The sequence below is a fragment of the Lissotriton vulgaris genome, chromosome 5 (genome assembly GCF_964263255.1).
Source record: "Lissotriton vulgaris chromosome 5, aLisVul1.2, whole genome shotgun sequence".
Taxonomy (NCBI): Eukaryota; Metazoa; Chordata; class Amphibia; order Caudata; family Salamandridae; genus Lissotriton; species Lissotriton vulgaris.
Window position 1 is genome coordinate 481,217,558 of NC_141693.1, and position 22,521 is coordinate 481,240,078.

General features: G+C 41.7%; 1 protein-coding gene across 1 annotated transcript in view; it reads left to right on the plus strand.

Annotated features, from left to right (window-relative positions):
- The window catches only part of LOC147711121 (uncharacterized), a 638,193-nt gene that overhangs the window by 531,821 nt on the left and 83,851 nt on the right, over positions 1-22,521 (plus strand). Inside the window, exon 10 of the mRNA XM_086921927.1 lies at positions 15,928-16,065. Within this exon, the coding sequence (XP_086778053.1) occupies positions 15,928-16,065 (138 nt within the window). The remainder of the gene's footprint in view (positions 1-15,927; positions 16,066-22,521) is intronic.

Consider the following 22,521-nt stretch of genomic DNA (forward strand, 5'->3'; position numbering starts at 1 on the left):
GGCCCGGCTTGCTTGAATCCTGATAGTGCAATGAGCAAGGGACTCACATCTGAGTAAACCCTTCCACGCTTAGGGTGGACAAAATATTTAACAACAAGGGGTGGTGATGGACAGAGTTTCTGAATTAAGCAGAATACTCTCACCCAGTCAATAGATCAGGGCTAGATCCAACACCGTGTTTTAGCTCACTGCACCATCCCAGTTCAGAACCTGGCTATTTGCAAATTAGTCTGTTCCTGTCCCAGTGCATGATGGGAACAGGGCAAACCAAACTACCAAGCCAATTCTTACACTGGGAAGGAAACAAGCTTCCGGGGACCCGTATCTGGCATTTCAGCCGTCGTCGGCCCGGCTTGCTTGAATCCTGATGGTGCAATGAGCGAGGGACTCACATCTGAGTATACCCTTCCACGCTTAGGGTGGACAAAATATTTAACAACAAGGGGTGGTGATGGACAGAGTTTCTGAATTAAGCAGAATACTCTCACCCAGTCAAGAGATCAGGGCTAGATCCAACACCGTTTTTTAGCTCACTGCACCATCCCAGCTCAGAACCTGGCTATTTGCAAATTAGTCTGTTCCTGTCCCAGTGCATGATGGGAACAGGGCAAACCAAACTACCAAGCCAATTCTTACACTGGGAAGGAAACAAGCTTCCGGGGACCGGTTTCTGGCATTTCAGCCGTCGTCGGCCCGTGAAGAATTGGCTTGGTAGTTTAGTCTGCCCTGTTCCCATGATGCACTGGGCCAGGGACAGACTGATTTGCATATAGCCAGGTTCTGAGCTGGGATGGTGGAGTGAGATAAATAACGGTGATGGATCAAGCCCTGATCTTTGGACTGGGTAAGAGTGGTCTGCTTAATTCAGACACTCTGTTCATCACCACCCCCTTTTCTGAATCGTTTTTGGCCACTATAAGTGTGGCAGGGTATACTCAGACATGAGTCCCTTTCCCACTGCACCATCAGGATTCAAGCAAGCCGGGCCGAAGACGGGTGAAATGCCAGAAACCGGTCCCCGGTAGCTTGTCTCCTTTCTGGTGAAGAATTGGCTTGGTAGTTTAGTCTGCCCTGTTCCCATGATGCACTGGGCCAGGGACAGACTGATTTGCATATAGCCAGGTTCTGAGCTGGGATGGTGCAGTGAGATAAATAACGGTGATGGATCAAGCCCTGATCTTTGGACTGGGTAAGAGTGGTCTGCTTAATTCAGACACTCTGTTCATCACCACCCCCTTTTCTGAATCGTTTTTGGACACTATAAGTGTGGCAGGGTATACTCAGACATGAGTCCCTTTCTCACTGCACCATCAGGATTCAAGCAAGCCGGGCCGAAGACGGCTGAAATGCCAGAAACCGGTCCCCGGTAGCTTGTCTCCTTTCTGGTGAAGAATTGGCTTGGTAGTTTAGTCTGCCCTGTTCCCATGATGCACTGGGCCAGGGACAGACTGATTTGCATATAGCCAGGTTCTGAGCTGGGATGGTGCAGTGAGATAAATAACGGTGATGGATCAAGCCCTGATCTTTGGACTGGGTAAGAGTGGTCTGCTTAATTCAGACACTCTGTTCATCACCACCCCCTTTTCTGAATCGTTTTTGGCCACTATAAGTGTGGCAGGGTATACTCAGACATGAGTCCCTTTCTCACTGCACCATCAGGATTCAAGCAAGCCGGGCCGAAGACGGCTGAAATGCCAGAAACCGGTCCCCGGTAGCTTGTCTCCTTTCTGGTGAAGAATTGGCTTGGTAGTTTAGTCTGCCCTGTTCCCATGATGCACTGGGCCAGGGACAGACTGATTTGCATATAGCCAGGTTCTGAGCTGGGATGGTGCAGTGAGATAAATAACGGTGATGGATCAAGCCCTGATCTTTGGACTGGGTAAGAGTGGTCTGCTTAATTCAGACACTCTGTTCATCACCACCCCCTTTTCTGAATCGTTTTTGGCCACTATAAGTGTGGCAGGGTATACTCAGACATGAGTCCCTTTCTCACTGCACCATCAGGATTCAAGCAAGGCGGGCCGAAGACGGCTGAAATGCCAGAAACCGGTCCCCGGTAGCTTGTCTCCTTTCTGGTGAAGAATTGGCTTGGTAGTTTAGTCTGCCCTGTTCCCATGATGCACTGGGCCAGGGACAGACTGATTTGCATATAGCCAGGTTCTGAGCTGGGATGGTGCAGTGAGATAAATAACGGTGATGGATCAAGCCCTGATCTTTGGACTGGGTAAGAGTGGTCTGCTTAATTCAGACACTCTGTTCATCACCATCCCCTTTTCTGAATCGTTTTTGGCCACTATAAGTGTGGCAGGGTATACTCAGACATGAGTCCCTTTCTCACTGCACCATCAGGATTCAAGCAAGCCGGGCCGAAGACGGCTGAAATGCCAGAAACCGGTCTCCGGTAGCTTGTCTCCTTTCTGGTGAAGAATTGGCTTGGTAGTTTAGTCTGCCCTGTTCCCATGATGCACTGGGCCAGGGACAGACTGATTTGCATATAGCCAGGTTCTGAGCTGGGATGGTGCAGTGAGATAAATAACGGTGATGGATCAAGCCCTGATCTTTGGACTGGGTAAGAGTGGTCTGCTTAATTCAGACACTCTGTTCATCACCACCCCCTTTTCTGAATCGTTTTTGGCCACTATAAGTGTGGCAGGGTATACTCAGACATGAGTCCCTTTCTCACTGCACCATCAGGATTCAAGCAAGCCGGGCCGAAGACGGCTGAAATGCCAGAAACCGGTCCCCGGTAGCTTGTCTCCTTTCTGGTGAAGAATTGGCTTGGTAGTTTAGTCTGCCCTGTTCCCATGATGCACTGGGCCAGGGACAGACTGGTTTGCATATAGCCAGGTTCTGAGCTGGGATGGTGCAGTGAGATAAATAACGGTGATGGATCAAGCCCTGATCTTTGGACTGGGTAAGAGTGGTCTGCTTAATTCAGACACTCTGTTCATCACCACCCCCTTTTCGGAATCGTTTTTGGCCACTATAAGTGTGGCAGGGTATACTCAGACATGAGTCCCTTTCTCACTGCACCATCAGGATTCAAGCAAGCCGGGCCGAAGACGGCTGAAATGCCAGAAACCGGTCCCCGGTAGCTTGTCTCCTTTCTGGTGAAGAATTGGCTTGGTAGTTTAGTCTGCCCTGTTCCCATGATGCACTGGCCCAGGGACAGACTGATTTGCATATAGCCAGGTTCTGAGCTGGGATGGTGCAGTGAGATAAATAACGGTGATGGATCAAGCCCTGATCTTTGGACTGGGTAAGAGTGGTCTGCTTAATTCAGACACTCTGTTCATCACCACCCCCTTTTCTGAATCACTAAACACGATAAGTCACTAATTGCTTCACAGACCACTTGTTCTATTGTTTTTGGACAACCATATATATTTTTACTGATTAATCTAAAGAGTAAAAAGGAACTCATCTTCTGAACTTTGTTTATTGTCGTGTGTTAGTGTGTTCACTTCATTCTATGGTTAATGTAATATCCTTGAAACGCATTGAGTACATTAGAAACTAAGTATACGTAACTCCCAACAGAACCATTGTTTTTGTTTTGCAATCATACCCAGGTTCTGAGGATTACTGCGTTACCCCATTATCTTTAATGGCCCTTCACTTTTTAGGCACAAAATTATACAAGAAACACTGCATCATTTCTCACTTCAATGCTCTTATCTTAAGAGCAAACTCTGAATAGCAAGAAAATGCTCACACCAGACATGGCTGCATATTAACACGCTGAAATTTGGATAAAGTGTCAATTTGTCAAAATAGCAGCCAAGGCCTCAACAGAATTAAATGTGCCGACCAATCAAAGGCATAAAATAGAACTACATTTAGAGGTTTATTCTTTCACCCTCTAATTCAATGTCACTGCCCAATTTAAGAAGTATTTGAACAGCCCCCTTTTCTGCAGAGTAGTTGTTATTCACCCCAACCCGGAAATACCCAGTTATATGACAAGGATCATAAGGAAACGCCAAGGTGATTTTGTGCAAACCACACATTAAGTTGTACACCTTCTTACAATAACTTCCCTGCCACTCCAATTGCATGATTGTTAATCTGTCTAATAGACAAACCACACTGTAAAACATAGTTCTTTCCACTTCGCAATGCAAATATACTTGTCGCTTGCATCACTGAATTAGGAAATATTCAACCAGTCCTTATTATCAACAGCTGACTGTATTTTGGCTTATAGTCCTACATTTAGATGCACAATAATAAAACCACAAGTCCCAGAATGCAAAGAGCTACTAGCTAAAGCCAAGTCTCGTTGGCATGCCACAAAACCAATGGCTCTTAGCGCTTACCTGAAACCTTGCTTTGTGCTTCACCAGAGCATCATGTTCTGAGACAGAATTATTATAAACAGTGTCCTTGGGATTATATGCATCTTTTACATTCAGGAGGCTTCAGACAACCCTCTCTTGTCAGCACCAATCAAGTATGAGCAAGTTTAAGATAAGTATTTTAAAAATACGTTTTCGCCTCAGTATTAAATTTGACCAATGAGGACTTCAATTCCCACATATCCTCGCAGCGAGCTAACGAGCACAGCCCAGTGAGGCCCAGGCCTGAATGCACTCTATAAACACCATGAACACATATGAGGACAAGCCTACCTTTCTTGCTACAAAGGGAGGTTCTCCTGCAGCCGCGGAGCCACCGCTGATATCTCTCTGCTGTTCATGTCCAAACCCCCCGCTGCTTGACCGCTTTGCAGCAGAGTAAAGTGATCAAACCGTTTTGGAAGGACTTCAGCCCTGACCCACTGCCACGCCACTGAGAAGGAACAAATACTGTGTTTTTTTCGCAGTAATGGCGCATGAAATTGTTTTCACCTTGGAGAATTTTGCGGAAAAATCACGATTCGAGAAATTGCGTAAAGCTGGGGTGTCTGTGTAAGAATACTTCTTTAACTGTATGTTGCACAAAGTATGTGGATTTAAATTTAGTGTACAAGCAATTTGCTTTGTAGTATCACATTTGTGCTAATGCTTAGACAAGACTAAAATCCCCTGCACTTTTAAATTGAAAGTGTTTATCTTATTACTTTTGTTTTCCTCAATCAAGTCCAAAACCAGACAAAAGGGCTCCACGAAGACTTCCTCTGTTTCAACCGACTTCCTAAATGGCTTGATAGGACTGGCCTTTTTTCAATAACAGAGGCAGGCGGACCTAGAAATATACTTTCTGTCTTTGTCTGGACTATCTTATCTATTTTGACTTCTGTCATTAGGAATGGTCCTATTTGTATTCCCATCTATCCATATGATCTGATTTCCTTGTCATAAACAATCCATTTTCTCTGCTGATGTTGTTCCATTATGTATTTTTGACCTTCATCTTTTTAGCGGAGTGCTATTTTGCAGTGATAGATGACTTCCCCTTTTTTCTGTTCAGTATTTCACTACCACCCATTTGTCTTTTTTATCTAACTTGAAATTTACAGATTTTGTTTTTATATTCTCAGTTTTTTAAATAATGGGAGATATGGTTTTAAATATTCCCTGGTCTCATCTTTTTTGAGGAAAGGTTGCTTACACGTGGGCCGTAAGACTCCCTCCACTTGAATCCACAACCCTGCTCATTACATGGGGAAAGGTTCTGGCATTGTTCCCCCATTCCCCCATTCTGGAATGCATCCAAAAGGACTTATCAAGGAACTACTGGTGTTCGCTGAGTTAGTCTAGACAGACAGCATTTTGTTGAGAAAGTCTTTTGCAACACTTGTGTTTCTAAATCAACAACCCATTTCATCACTTTGATCTCCGTTGTGCAGTTGTTGTTTTTTCTCGTCTGTGTCAAATAATATTGATTTTGGAGCAGTAGTCTTCAATGTTGGTGAACTCGCTCAGTCTAACTTCTGACCGGGGCTGTAGAGAAGAAGTATTTGAATACTAAGGGCCAGATTCCGATCTCGTTCGGAAAGCATTGGGATCCAATTGGGTCCGGAATGTTTTCCACACGACTCAGTTCTGGGGAGTCCAACAGAACAAGTACGATGTATTTGAATGCATCCGGACACGATGCGGTCAGACTCCCATTGGCTTCAATGGCAGCCTGTGTATGAAACGCGTACACAGGCTCACATTGTGATAAGGGGTGGATGGAGATAATCGTGCACCCTGGGGCGGTCACCCCATGGTGCCTGCCACACTGTGCATGGTTGGGAAGAGGGGACCCATGGGTACCACCAAGGGCCTGATTCAGAGGGCCATGGGTGAAGGGGGGCCTGCTACAGGCTCCCAAAGACTGAATCTGGCAGCTTTTTCGGCACGGGCAAACCGACTTGTGAAGGATGTACGAATCATTCATCATACTTCCTCGCTTGGAAAACCTAGTTCATAGAGCTGTACGATTCATCTCCAGAAGGCTCCATCTCTTCTAATGCCTTGAGGAACCGATTTGGTCAGCGCTAAGGCTTTCAAGGCATCATACTTGGTCGTTAGGAATTGTGAACGATGCGTTTGGGAAGAAGGGCTCCAGATTGATTAAGACAATTCCGCATACGATTCGGAGCCCTTCCGAACGAGATCGGATTCGGGTCCTAAATTGGAAAGAGCAGTACAGGTGCTGAACCATGCCATAATTGGAGAGCCTCTTTTTTGAGGACTGTAGGTCCTTTCCTCCAGATCTCTCAGTCCCCATGTCTGTTTTACCCTGCTAGACTGTTTAGGAGACACCACCTAGCATCAAGTGATGGGATTACTTCCTTAAGCCTTTTGCTGTCTTCCGGTCGGAGTCATGGCCATTTGTTGTACCTGCTTTTGGAGACCTGCCTTTGGCTCCCTGTGGGATGATGGGCAATCAAAGGGTCATGGGGTTCAATGGGAAGCACAAGCCCTGTTTGCACAGAAGTAGAGAAAAATATACAAACCTTTTTTTTTCATCTTCTTTGATCAGGCTTGTTTCTACCCTTGAGCTAAGCTAAAGATGAAGCCAACATAGAGAAACATTAACGGGAGAGAGGTCGCTCTTTAACCAGAAAACAGGGAAACAAAGGAGGAACTGTGTCACACTGAAAATTAGCAGCTTTCTGTTAGCTTTGGACAACATGCATACCACTCTCTTCAAGTGAGGAGTTAAAAATGCAATTAATGGTCACGGAAAGAGGGGATTCAGGACATACAAGCACATTGAAACAGCAAGAAGTTTGCCAGCCATTTAACGGTCCTTGAGTGGGCCTGTAATGGTAGTTACAGCCTGAAAAATTCAGCATTCTGATTGTCTGCCTGGCTCCAAATGTTAATTCACAGTAATGTGCATTTTGTTTGTTTTCACAAATGTGTTTAGATTATGCCAGTAAACAATTAATCTATGATGTAGATGTAGTATCGTTCATGGAGGGTTACACACTTCCGTCCATGCTTGACACAATAACAAGTCTTTTCCCATGGCAAATAAAATATTGAGTACTTCATCTGGGCTCTTATATCTGCATCTCAGCACTTTCCGAAACCGTCCACTTTGTATAATATAAAGTCACCAGTGCAGCATAGGTTCTGTAATATTAGAGTAGGTAAATTTGAAATTGTTTAGGCTCTTGCTAGTCTTTTTTTAGTTTAAAAATGCTTTATTGAGAAATAAATATGAGCAATGTGTAATTACATCAAACAAAAGAACTCATCTGAAGGACAATCCAAGTGAATATATGAAAAAGCAAAAGGAATAATATGACATTCTGATAATAGAAGGAAGATAATAAACGCATAAGAATTTAACAGATTATACATATCCTATATTAAGAAAATATGAACATAAGAAACTTGAATTGAAATTCATAACTGTAATGCTAAAACAAATGCATTTTATAAAAGTAAAAAAAAGCAAGTGAAGAAAGAAAAGGAAAGAGAGAGACAAAGCAAAGACATAGGAAGAAGAAGGGAAGGAGAGGAGAAAATATAATTTACTGTAAGGTTGAACCAGCGAGTATCCAACAGCTATGTAGCACCATAAATGGATAATAAATAAACCATTGTATTTTAAGGAGGTTCGTAATTACAAACTTTAGAAACGGGTCGAGTCGTGCATCTAGATAAAAATGAAGTAAGGGGTGATCATAGTAAATCTTTTTTAAATTTTTAAGGAAGGGAGGTGGCATGAGCTCGATCTAAACGGTGATGATGACATAACAGGTTGCACCATGCCAGGTAGGAAATTTTAGTTGTATCTTTCCAATTGGAGGTGATTATTTGAAGAGCTAAGGCAAACAACAAGTCAACAAATTTTCCAGCCAAACGTTGAGAAGTCCAAAGGGGGGAGGTACCACCCAAAAAGATATGTATAACATCAAAAGGGAAAGACATGGATAAAATATCATTCAGTTTATGCCAAACTTGTAACCAGAACTTTTTAACAAGAGGGCAATCGAAAAACATATGGAAATGACCACTCTTTTCATGAGTACATGACCAACAGTTAGTAATAGGTGAAATTTTAAATTTATACAAGCTTGTGGGGGTGATAAATAATAAGTTATAGAAATAATATAATGTTTGTGTTGGGCTTGCTGATGAAGACGAGGTATGAATCTTGGCCCATATCGATTTCCAAGTATGGACTGAAAATTTGTAATGCAATTCTGATTCCCATACAAGCTCTACTTTAGATTTTGAAATCAATTTAGGGGAACCAAGCAATGATTTGTACATGCTGGAAGCCTTCAATTGTGTGGAAAAATCTATTGAGGAAGAAAGGGTCTGCACGCTTGCAGCTGTAAGAGTTTGTTGGGAGGTGTAGAGAAGAATAAAAGGTTTAAGGAGTTGAAATTTAGAGGCATATTTGTTAGATATATGGTATTTTCCTTGTATCTCAGAAAAATCTAACAAATAGCCTTTAGAGAATAGCTGTCCGGTGACAATAATGCCTTTGTTAATCCATTCTTTCCACCTAAGAACCCTATTCTTTAATTTAATTTATGTGTTATACCAGATTGGGGTTTGTAAAATATTTTCTGAGGTAGAATTTGAAGAAATGAGCAAAGGTTTGCTAATAGCTATAGAATGGGTAAGCATTGGGAGATAAGACATTTTGGAGGTTGGGTGATACGGATCACGTCTTTGAAAGCAAAAAGAGAGAATTGTGCATGTTTTAATTTCCCCCAAACTGTGGATGAGTTCATTTGATTTTCAGATAGGGAGACCCAAATATGTTTAAATGTGAAAGCCAAATGATATGTTCAAATATTAGGAACATTAACCCCACCGAGATCTTGAGTTTGTTGAAGTTGAACTAAAGCATTGCGAGGTTTGCTATTGTTCCATAAAAATTGAGTTAAAGAACGGTTAATGATTTTAAAGAAATTATGTGGGAGAGGTATAGGAAGCATTGATAAGTAAAAATTAACAATAGTTAATAACATCATTTAAATTGTGGCCAACCTACCCCACCAGGAAAGAAATAGGGGAGACCAACCATCTATTAGTACATTAACTTTAGTCCTAATATCAATCCTGTTAACCTTAATAGTGTCCTTAATATTATTAGAATAATGAATGCCTAGGCGTTTAATACCTTTTGAACTCCATTTGAAACCAGAGTCTATAAACATTTGAGGGAGACAGTATGTATTCAGTGGTAATACTTCCGACTTTATCAATATTCCGTTTATAACCTGAAACACTGTGTTCAATAGTGAAAATAATTCTTTCAGAGATGTAGTGGGATTAGATACATACAATAAAATATCATCCGCATACGCAGTGTACTTTATATTCAAATTTTTTAACTGAAAACCAGGAAAAATGGGGGATCGCCGAAATTGTTTCCTAAAAGGGTTTGATTGCTAAAATAAATAATAGGTGAGACAATGGACAACCCTGCCTAATACCTCTGTGGAGGCGGAAGAAGTTGTATTATTTATCATTGACCCAAATAGAAGGGTTAGAATATAGTAACATAATGTATTGGATAAAGTGGGGACTAAAACCATGCCATTTCAATGCACCTAACATAAATTCCCAATTCACTCGATCGAAAGCCTTCTCGGCATCCAGTATTATGGCAGCTAAGGGAGAACTACGTTTAGCCGCTAAATGAATAATGGTAAGAAAAGTTCTGGAGTTGTCTGAAATAGATCTTCCTTTCACAAAACCAGACTGATGCATATTGACTAACGCAGGAATAACAGAGTTAATCCGGAGAGACAATAATTTAGTGAAAATCTTACAATCCGTATTAATCAATGAGATAGGTCTATAATTTCTACACTGAGAAAGATCTTTATCTTTTTCAGGGATTAAACATAACATGGCCAGAGTGAAAAAACCTTGTGTACATCCTGTACTCAAAAAATAATTAACCAGAGATGATAACATAGGAATTAAAAGGTGTCTAAAATGTAAATAAAAGCATACTTTAAAGCCGCCAGGCCCAGGAGTTTTATCTTAGGGAAGATTATTTATGGCAATTAATAATTCTTTTTCAGATAAAGGTGTATCTAGGGAAGATAAATCTACCTTTTTATTGGGGTTTTTTGCGATTGATTGAAAAAAACGATCTAATTGTTCAGTGGAGGGAGATGATTCGGGGTATATAAACTTGTATAATAATCCGAAAAGCATTCTAGAATTTTTGAGTCTCTAATATGCCGGACCCCAGATGGGTCTGTGATGGCAACAATCTTAGATTTCTGTTTTTTAATTTTAAGGTACTTTGCCAAGGATTTACCTGCTTTGTTATGACCGCCTTACATTTTTGCTTTGAAACGAAGTAGGGTACCACAAGCATTATCCCAGAGTGGTTTGTTGTATTGCAACTTAGACGTAATAAGTTTAGATAACGTATCACTATTATTAGAGGAAAAATATTCATGGTCCAAAATCTTGCTTGACATCTCTAAGAAGTCTTTTCTTTTTTTTCTAGCTACAAAGTCTATTATAAAACCTCTTGCAGCTGTTTGAAAGCTTTCCATACAAAATTCATCTGCGTATCTGAGGGAAGGTTTTTTATGGAATACTCTAGTAGAAAGACTGTGAATTGTTCTGTAAACTGTTGATCCAGTAAAAGGGAATTATCAAATCTCCTCTACAGTTGGAGGAAATGGGGTTAGGATAATCAAAATCAACAATAACGGGTGCGTGATAAGAAATAAGAATTGATACTATTTCTGCGTGTGTTAAAAATTGAAGAGTATGTTCGGTAAAAAATACGTAGTCTATTCTGGAGTAGGACCTATGAACGGGAAAGTGTATTCCAAAACATCAGGGTGAAGTGCTCTCCATACATCAATCAACCCTCTAGCAGACATGACTTTGTGGAAGGCTCTATGCATTTTAGTGGGGACAAATTTGGTCTGTGATCTGCTGTCCAAAAATGGATCCATAAGTTAATTGCAATCACCACCAACTATCAGGTTTTTAGAAGCATGGGAGGACAGCATAGAAGAAAAGTTATTCAAAAATACTAGGTCCACTCTGTTTGGCCCATGTACATTGCAAATTGTAAATTTTGTATTATTTATGATCACATTTAAGAGAAGCCACCTTCCAGCATCATCTTTGAATTTGTTTAGCAATTGAATATTTAACGATTAATGAAACAATATAAGAATGCCATTTTTGTTATACACAGCAGGGGAACTGAGAACATTCCCAACCCATTGTCTCCTAATAGAATTTATGTCTTGTTTGTTATGATGTGTTTCTTGTAACAAAGCAATTGACATTTCAATCTTGACAATTGAGTCAAAACTCTTTGCTTTTTAACCGGGTTACAAAGACCTTCAAGATTCCATGACACTATACGTAAGTTACTCATGAGGATAAACGTGAGAGAATTTCAAGACTAAATTGTAAAACTTTTCACATGACCTAAATAAAACATAGAATAAATGCAAGACTTAATCAACCAAAACAAAAACAATAGAAGAAAATACAGATCTGAATATATGTAAAAACTGACACACATGAAGTTGATATTTAGGTGAAGGAATTGAGACAACGTGGGTAAAGAAATTAAAAAATGAACAAAATATCCAACACACATTCCAGAACCGATCCGGTCAGATAGAGAATAGTAAAAGAACACAGAAACAACCTTTTAAATGGAAAAGCTTGCTGTAATAGATTGTAAAAAGGAAGGGGAGGAAAGAAGAAAAAAAGTTGAGGTAAGAATCTGGAGAATAATGAGCATTGTCTCCTCTGAGAAATATATACAAATAAAATGACAAAAAGCCAGAGGACTTTAGCCATAGTAAGCAGAAACAGAAAGGACAATAGAGAAGAAACGGGACGGACAAGAAGGAGAGACACTGCTCCATAGAGCAACACCAAGAATAAACTACTGAAATATCAACATATAATGGAAGGACAATGTTAATGAAAAAGGAGCTGAACAAACACAGCACAAGGGGACTTACCATACTTTGGTGGGACAATGTAACCAAGCGAATCATGGATGACGGAACTGATGTACGATGGAAACAAAGACACAACGTCAGTCACAATACAAATGGGAACCTGTGAAATAAAACGAGAGAAAAGAGCAATTAGGTTTTACTCAGTTCCATCTCTTCTGCTTTGTGCATATGTATAAAGTTCTTAAGATCCACAGGATCCTCGTAGGTAATTGTAGGTAATTGTTCTTTCTTTATAGGTAACTTTGAAAAAACAATGAAGAATGAGGCTATAACGAGCATTCATAGATTGAAGCATAGGTCTGAGTCCCAAAAACTCTTTTTGGCTGTTGGCTGTGGGTTTTGAAACATCTTGACTAAAGAAGATTTTGTGACCAGACCAAAGCATCTGTTTACGCTGTTTGGCTGCAGCAAGAGTCGCCATTAAGTCAGAATATAAAAGAAAGTAGTCAATGATTCCTCGTGGTCTGTTTGAAGCCTCTGCGTTGCGAGGACCTATCCTGTGCGCTCTCTGGATGTTAAGGTCTACCGATTTCAGTAAACCAACAATTTGTGGAATATTGATCTTCAGAAAAGGAATCATGTCATTTCATTTGGACCCTTCCGGAATACTATAAACTCTTAGGTTGTTACATGTATTTTGATTTTCCAAATCCTCTGTTGTTTTTTTCAATTGAGCAACCTCTTTATATAAAACATTCACTTTAGGGGCAACATCTTGCGCATCACTAATTCTTTGTTCAACATCTGTGAGTCTTTCATCCAGACCAGACCATTTCTCTTCAATTCTTTGAAGTGTTGCAGTGGTATCCGCCATAAATGGACGAATATTTCTCAATTCATTCATAATATCCTCTAAGGTTAAAGATTGAGGTGATTTATTTAGAGAAGAAGGATCCTTTTTAGCCCTTTTATTAGTGCTGCCAGCAGGTTCTTTGCAACCAGTAGCGTTAGAACCAGAAGATCCTTGAGATTTATTTGAATTCGCAAAATCATTTTTTGAAGTAAAGAGGAGTAAATCTGCCACTTAATAAGGCTATTCCTAAAAAAGAATAGGTTTATCTCCGAGCGTATAAGAAAAAGCTCTAAAAATATAAAAAAGTCATAATAGTGTAATGATTCTATAAATTTTGAGGTAATAAGTCTTAAGAATAAAGAGTCATGTTGTGGCGATTCTTGAGGTGAAAACAAAATGGTGGCCAAAACTAGAACTTTCCAGAAGCGGGGGATAAAGCTCCACAAGCTATCAGTTTGATAAAAAAATGGTTATGTAAAAAGCCTTTCTGCTCCTGAGGCTTTCAAATCTGCTTGCACCCACATTTGAAAATACATAGCGCACCTCAAGTAAAGAAAGCTCTCCTTAAAAAAGAAAAAGAGGGAAGACTCGTCATTACAGATAGAGGCTATATCCAGGTAGTCAAGTAAGTCACAGACTATCAGTGCTGATTAATTTCTCGGAGATTCCCCTATTCCTCAGAGCATTGCTGCCTGGTTATCAAGTGCACACAGCATATGCTCCATTGACTAATGAGAATGTGAGATCAGAATCCTAAAACGGCGGCCAGAACACGGAGCGCCCCAGGAGCAAAGGAGAAAAAAAAACAGAAAATTTGACCGATATAAGATCTAAAAACTTGCCTCTCCGCTCCCGGGAGCTTTCGACGTCCATTCCCATGCCCGGCCAGCCGATGACATCAGTTAAGCGTCCCTCCGTGACCAGCAGTGTTCTTGGTGATGCGGAGGATTTTACGGAGCAGCCATCTTGTATTGCCGCCACCGCCGATCTCCTGCTCTTACTAAGCTTTATCGAGCTGTTCATCCGCTATAAACATGTCCACTGTCATTTTAGATTCTCACTCTGGATTTGGTACCATTAAGCTTCCCTTCCCCGAAGTTTCTAATATGGGGGCACCAGTAACTCTGGTGGACAGAGTTAACAGGAATGAGTTGTACCTTGGGTTTTCCCTGGGAAATTAGGATATGCTGGGGAAATGGTTACTCTGCATCTTATTCCGCAGCAATTCATCATTGTACCCAAGAGTTTCACCCAGAGATTTTGGCTGCTTTCAACAGTAAGAGGCACTAGGTGGAACCTGCCAAGCCAGGGTGAATTTACAGACCTACTGATACACATGGGGCCAGTATTAATAGCTCTTGGCCCATCAGAATTATCTCATTGCTCATAATGGTGCCCTTCACTTGGTATGTCTGGGCCCTTGATGGTTAGCAGGGTTCTGTTTAGCATGGGGACTACTTTAGCACTGTTACCTAAATTTAGAGTAGGCGCTGTATGGAACTCTCTACACAGTAAAAAGGGCATCCTGGCTATTGACATTGTTCCAGACCTGCTGGAAGTTTTTGCGGGCCCTAGCTCAATTTGCTTGTAATTATAAAAAAAATTATCCTCTAGAAAAAGGGAAAGCACAGCAGCTCCTGAGAGCTCCTGCATCTGGCTTCTTATGGTGAGATGGTCATGTTTTGCCTTCTCTTTAGCAATAAACAGGCAGAGTTGTTTTTAGCCCTATAAAGTAGTCTTTCTGCAGGATGGTGTGCCCTGAAGAACCTAGGGGCTTAGACCAGAAGTATGTGTTACCATCCCCTTATTAACAGCCCTGCTTTGTTCAGGGGGGTTGTGGAGAGGTTTGGGCTTCCCCATTCAGTAGCAGTAGCTTGACGGATTGACTGACAGAGATTTGAGGGTAATGAAGGTTCTTGATACTGTGTTCTACCATTGGATTTTAAAAGAACATTTGTGCGTCACAAAGGAGGGTTTATTGGCTGAGAGACTACTGTATAGGAATGAACCTACTTCAGCACTGGTACTCTACGGTGACAGCACAAGTTGCCCTTGCGCCATTGGCATAACAAAACATGAGGGGCCCCCCTGAGAGATATGCTGAAGGGGCCCCTCACACTCACATTAGTAGAGGCTGAGGGGGCTTCCTCCAGTATGGGTAAGCCTGGGAGGCCCTCCGCACCGCAGGGGCTGCACGAGCCTTTGTGACGCCCCTGCCTTGCTCCTGTTTTGCACAGACACTTATTGCCGGCATTTCACTGATGGCAAAAACTTTGAGATATTCTGATCTTTAGATTACATTTTGTATTTAAAGATGCACTGCTGTTAGAAGTTAAAATTCTTATGAGCTCTTGCTTGAAATTATTGAAGGTAAAAACTAGACATTTTGAATTAATTTATAGGGGCATTCCAGTGTTATGTCCGTTCTGAAACGTCTTTTGGGGATCAATAAACGCAATCGGTACAGGTCAGCATTGAAACCATACTAAAATAGAACTGGAATTGGAAGCCAATATAAATTATAACACAATGCTAGCTGCTTTGCCATTGATGTTAACAATTTCCTGGACAGTGTCAAGCTGGGTCAATATGTGTCAATATGTGAGGGACATGTCAAGGAAATTGACTTCTAGAATTGCAAGGATCTTAGGGAACTCTGAAGTTTACTGTAGAATGTTTGTATAAAGCCAAATTGTGTCATTTGTTTCACTGTTGGACATGCTCCCTTTATTATTGCCCTTTAACTTATTTTCTACTTTTCCAGGAAATTGCCAAGTACATACAGCGCCAGGAGCTAGAGTCCCATCGGAGATCTGAAGAGCCTGATATCCAGAAGGAGAGTTTTGACGAAAGCAACAGTCGAGGTAGCTCTTCGGAACGAAGAAGAAACACAGACCAAAAGGTAACACACACTGGACACGCGCATAAAAAGATGTCACAAGCTGGAATTATTTTCTGGGGCTATGCCCAACAAAGCTCCTCAACATTTATCAATAAGCAATAGTGTCTAACTGATTTTGTGTTTTGTAGGCTTAGCTCAGACCATAAACCATAAACAAAGAGGTGGTTCTCTTGTGCACAACATCTAGGGCTGTTGCCTTGTCTGAAGTTGGCTAATCAGTGTAGGCTATTGTTGGCTTCAACATTGCCTTGGTATGAATTGCATGTAGCTGTAGTGGAAACCCATTGCAAGGTATCTATGAAAAGCACATTAATTGCACTAAATTGCACATTACATCTACTCTAAAGCATTGGTTACCCATTAGGCAAAAGGGTTGAGTTTAAAATATACTCTACTGTACTATATATAAAACTCTGCAAGATGCGACTCGCCGTTTCTCAAGAAAGAAAGTTACTAAATGCATTCCCTCACGCAGATTAAAATATTCCAGCCCCCTTTTCTTCAGGTTCCGATATATACAAAGCAACGTATGGAAGGCCAAAGTTACTCAGTTCAGCGCCCTTGCTGCGGAACCCCCTACCAGATTACTCGAGTCTAAAAAAACAGATATCTGACCTTAAGCTTAAAACCTGGTATTTTCGTCAGGCTTTTACACACTTGTTTAACTTTTTGGAAGTTCTTTGTCTCTTAGAAAGACCTTTATGTGCTTGTCTGACTTTTTGCTTCCTTTTCGTTACCTTAGTCTTATAGCGCCAAGAAACGGTTGGTGAATTTGCGCTTTAGCGAGTATTATTAACATAACAGAATTTAATTGTCAAAATATTGTCTGACATGAATATCCTGACCAAAAATATTACTCTATTGGATTTGATAATTGAGGAACTACACCCCGTGGGGTGGTAGTTTAGTAACCGATATTGAGGACACAGTATTTTTGGCATGTAGTTGATTTAAAGATTTGGGAATTCGACATACTGACATAACTTCATTTATACAATTATGATTTTATGAGAGGATATATTTGGGACCTAAACTTTTCATTTCAGATTCAGCTTCGTCTATACTAACATCAAGATACAGCCAAGGCAGAGATTTGAGTTTCCCGGTTAATGTCTCCTTCAGGTCACAGACAATGTGTTTGCATCATGTCCATAATAAGTGTTTTATATCACCGTTACTACAGTCCTTATCCAGCAGTGGATCTATCTAGAGTCAAACTAGTGATGATGTCCAACTGGAACATCACCCTTACTTACAGGTAATCACATTTTTTTCAATAAAATTATTATTCTTCATAGGTACATGGGCACCGTAACTTGAGCGAGATGCTCTGTAGTAAAATCATTTATTGTTCTTTGTTTGGCATTATGATCCAGCAGGTCTGAGAAGCCGACAGACACAGCATCTTAAGGCCATGTGTGAGGGATCTCACAGTTAGCTCTTTCATCCCTGTCATCAAAATGTATCTCAGGTTTTGCAGTATAACACTGTAGTCATGGGTTTCTCAGGCATCAACATGCCCAAAGGACAGTGAGCACCAGCACAGGTAATGGTCACAACATGACCATAAGTCTGCTTAAGCATTTTTGGCAGTTCAAATTATCACATGCTTCTAATATGTGAAGCTTCTGAGTGAATTGAAACCATTTCACATCCTTCCTCAATAATTTATGGGAAGCCTATTCTGCAAATTAAGAGCAGATCATCTTGCACACAAGTTAAAGTGGAGATTTAGAAGCAGGTCAAACGCTGCCAATACCCTCAAAGGCACTTCACAAGAGTACGTTTCCTCAGGGGATCAAACTCGGAGACATAACTTTATCCAGAGTTTTTTAGGATTATCTGGGTGACATTTTGAGAACAATAAAAAATGAAAAATGCAGTAAACAAAAACATTTAAGATAGTTTTATTTTTTGAGTTTTCTATCACACACATTTGTGTGTAAAACCTTATTTTTGCATTTTTATATCAGTGGCAGCTGGTGCAATTTGGCATTGGTGAGGCATAATACTTGCCCTGAATTCAGTGAACTGGGAGCCTGGTTACCTGAGATGGGAGATGAGGCACAGGCAGTCTTCTCAGGGCCATTTCCCGCTGGCATGGCACATCCTGTCTGCAAATCGTGTCAAATGAGAGGCACATCAGCAGCAAGGAGAAAGTGAAACCTGGTACTTGTTTAAACAGATACACTGTGACTGCACAGCTGTTTGCTAAATGTGACCCCAACGCCGCAGTCATCAGAGCTCATGACTCTGATGATGCCAGGTCACATGGTTACAGACTGTCCGTCCCAGGATTTCTAAATAGGCAGCCTGAAGAATTGATAGGGATCCTCGGGCTAAAAGGTACAGTGTCAGAGACTACTTTAAAGAGTCATCTAGGATTGTGGAGAGGCGGCCATCAAAAATGGCAGGCTTGGGCTGGTTTGTGGTAAGCCCAGGTTTAGTCAGCAAAATTACGAAGGATGGCCCATGGGCACTTGCATATGTGCCAGTGAAAAGGGCCTGATTCTCGGACGCTCTCGCTCAAGCAAGAGTCAGAAAATTCCAGCCAGCAAAGCTTTACTAATTTTCAAATTACTTTTATATTATATGACTATGCTATTACATGATATATGTGCATTATATTATATAATACTATTCTATTATATGACTATAATGGAAATTAAAAAATGAGTGAGTTTATGATGCCGGAAATTGGGTGGGCTCCGCCCCATAGCCCAAAGAACCTAGTCATCTCTGCTTTATATACTGGATAAAGAATCTCCAGCCATACATTATTGTAAGGACTTGCAAGTCACCAAGGCCACACAGATATATAAGGGAATGAGGCCAAAGGCTGAGTTCCTTTATAAAGTCCCAGTATTCTGAGGGGAATTGCAATAGCCTTATCCTGAAGTTTAAAGGTAGCTTATTCCTCTGAATTCATAGTCACATATCGTTACCCTTCACCCACATTCTTTTTCAAACCTTAGTCTCTTCAATACTATATTATGGCTGCAGATCTGTAGAATACTTGTGGAACTCATTGTCACCATTCAGTGGGGACTGTTGCCCAGAATGTGAGTCAGTAACGTAGATACTTACCTACTGTATAGTAATTAACTCCAGCTGTGCGATACACATTTGGGGTCTGATTTACAAAGAGCCTCTACAGTCGTGGCAGGGTCTCTGCACTCGTGGCGGGGTCTTGGCACTCGTGGCGGGGTCTTGGCACTCGTGGCGGGGTCTTGGTAATCATGGCAGGGTCTTGGTGCTCGTGGCAGGGTCTTGGTACTCGTGGCAGGGTCTTGGCACTTGTGGCAGGGTCTTGGCACTCGTGTCGGAATCTCTGCACTCGTGGTGGGGCCTCTGAACTTGTGGCAGGATCTCTGGACTCATGGCGGGATATATGCACTTGTGGCAGGATCTCTGCACTCATGGTGGGATATCTGCACTTGTGGCAGGATCTCTGCACTCATGGCAGGACCTCTTAACTCGTGGCGGGATCTCTGCACTTATGGTGGGATATCTGCACTCGTGGCAGGATCTCTGCATTTGTGGTGGGATCTCCGCACTTGTGGCGGTGTCTCCGCCATGCAATTTTCCACCTCCAGACCGGAGATCCTGCCACGACTGCGGAGCCTCTACGATGAGTGTGGATGCTCTTTGTGAATCGGGCCCATCATCTTAAATGTCTACTAATCAGCCAATGACCGCACCTTTTAGGGAAAATAGTTAAGAGGAGAGTTCTGAAAAGCCTGCTATCGATGTCATTGTTTAAAATACACTTCTGCTCAGTGACTGTCTTCCACACACTCTGCTAGCTGCGAGTGTACTCATAGTGATGTTACTATGCATAGAAAACCATAAAGAAAATATAAAGTCTATTTTATACAGTTATTACAAACTGACAGGAGATATCAGTTCATACAGTCAATTTGAAAATACTTACTGCACTCTCAATGAGACCGTGCGCATGGATCATAAAGATCCGAAACATTTTTGTTTGCACTGCTTTTAATGAACCCCTTCCCTGCGGAGCTAATTCCCCCGTGGTGCGGGGGTCGATCATGGCCCCATTGTGCGGGGGGCCGCTCGCGGCCCCGCGTTGCTTGTGACAAGCTCAGCTCGTCACGCTGCACAGTGGAGCTGTGCTCATGACCAGCTGAGCTCGTCACAACTCCGCCCACTTAATGGAACGCCCAGCACAGCAGGGGCATTATCCCCGCGTGGACGTTCCGCGGCGGTTATGACGAGCACAGCTCGTCATGAGCACAGCTCTACTGTGCCTCATGACGAGCTGAGCTCGTCATGAGCGCCGAAGGGGTTAATGATACTGTGTTTTACCTATATTGTTGATTTTGTTGTATATGACTTTTTGCGCAGAGTAAAGAGTGTGTCAACATTTATGATATTTCTTTGCATCCTTTTCGTAAACTTCTCAAATTTGCAACATTTGCAAGGCTTTTTTTAAAATAAAGAGAAAGAGGGAATGGTTTTTAGGGGTCAAGTTAACAATGGGCGCACTGCCTGTACGGAAGCACTAATGAACAGTAGTTTGTGGTGCAACTCGGTGAGTGGAAAACCATGTAACCACCCAATGGTAATGTCAGCAAGCTGGCAAGACCTCACAATTACTATATAGACGTACCCTATGCAAACACTTAATATTGCTGTACACGTAGGTGATAGTACACAAAATTCATAGTAATGCAAACATGCAGAGAAACAGTTGATGTAAACAAAAAAGTGGAAATGAACAATGTGACAATGGAAGATCCTTATGTCCTTATTTAATTGTCAAGGCTTAACAACAGCCAGCCGACACGTGTTTCATCGCATCACGCGAATCTTCAGGGCTCCGATGAAGCGTTGTGTAACGTGTTCCTGGTAGTGGACCACTACCAGGAACACGGCGACCCAGGAACAGCTAATCTGAACTCTACAAGAAATAAACTTATGCTTACTACGAAGGCACAGAGCTACCTCTGTTGCTCCTTCGTTACACAACGCTTCATCGGACCCTTTAGATCTTGGAGCGACTTGCTCACTATAAACAAGAACTACAGTTCCCGGTCCACGTTCTCTCATCTACATTGGAATATAAGACGGTCTTGGGCCCCACCGGGTCGGAAGTATTACCGGCAGAGCGACCTTTGGCTCGAACACAGCTACCTAGATCAACTGTTTCTCTGCATTTTTGCATTACTATGAATTTTGTGTACTATCACCTACGTGTACAGCCATATTAAGTGTGTGCATAGGGTAAGTCTATGTAGTTTTTTAAAAATAGTTCTTAAACATTAGGACTTGATTTGGCAATCTGTGTTGAATACCGCCTTATACAACACTAATAAAATGGTTGCTTGTGCACAGGCTAGAAATTGCGGAAAACAGATAGGCCTTTATGTAAGGTTGGGAACTAATTTCATGTACTAATTTTGCTCCTGCAATTTTCAGTACTGTTGTGCAGTAGGTAGGTGTGCATTCAATGCACCATTTCGTTTGTCAGACTGCAGAGTAAAGCACTAATGAAGTGAAGTAGTGTGGCTCACTGGTTAGAGGCGGCAGACCCAAGAGCAGAGGACGGCCCGGGACCAGGGTTCGATTCCAGGCGCGGCAGGTTTATGGACCAGGATCAGCGGACTCGATAATTCTCTCGCCTCGGTGCCCACTCTGATCAGCGATCACACTCGGCAACTCTGGGCATTAGCTTGCCTCATCTTCACTAACGGCCCCACCAGACCGCCGGGGATGCCTGGTCTCACCCTGGAGATACCCATTAAGGGACCATCTCTCAGGGAAGCCAGGAAGGGTTTCGCAGCGGTCGAAGCGCCTTGGGACCCTACGGGTAAGTAGTGCGCTATATAAATGCCAATACATTTACATTTACACTAATGATGTAATTGTCCCCCTCTTCTGAGGCATGCAAACCCAGAATTTGCACCATTTGCCCACATGAGTTACATCAAGTATTACCTGGCACAAATCTTGCCGGCATACACTCACAAGATCCCAAACGAGCCACTATTTGCAGCAGTTCAATAAAAGGGGGGGAATCATCTCTACATACCATTATGTCGCGCTAAAAGAACTGCTTACAAACAAGGCAAAAGCAAACCGAGAAACTTTGCAGACTGAGCTAAGTGCATAAACCGTGAACTTTTCAAAATTTTAGAAGCAAAAATGATTTGCGTCTCGCAAAGCTGTGCTTAATAAGCTTTTTAAAATACATAAAAATGTAAGATAATTGTTGTTGCTTAACTCACTTTTTTTATATTTAAAAAAAATCAGTTAAGGATTAGGAAATACGTCAAGATGATTGACAAGGGTTACAGGAACATTTTGACCTGTGTGTAGTTAGTACACATTACAGTGTTTCTTGCGTCAGAAAGGACCGGACACAGATCATATTAAATACGTCAGGCCATAGTGAATAGGACATCCGCCCCCCACGCTTTCAAATCTCTCAGA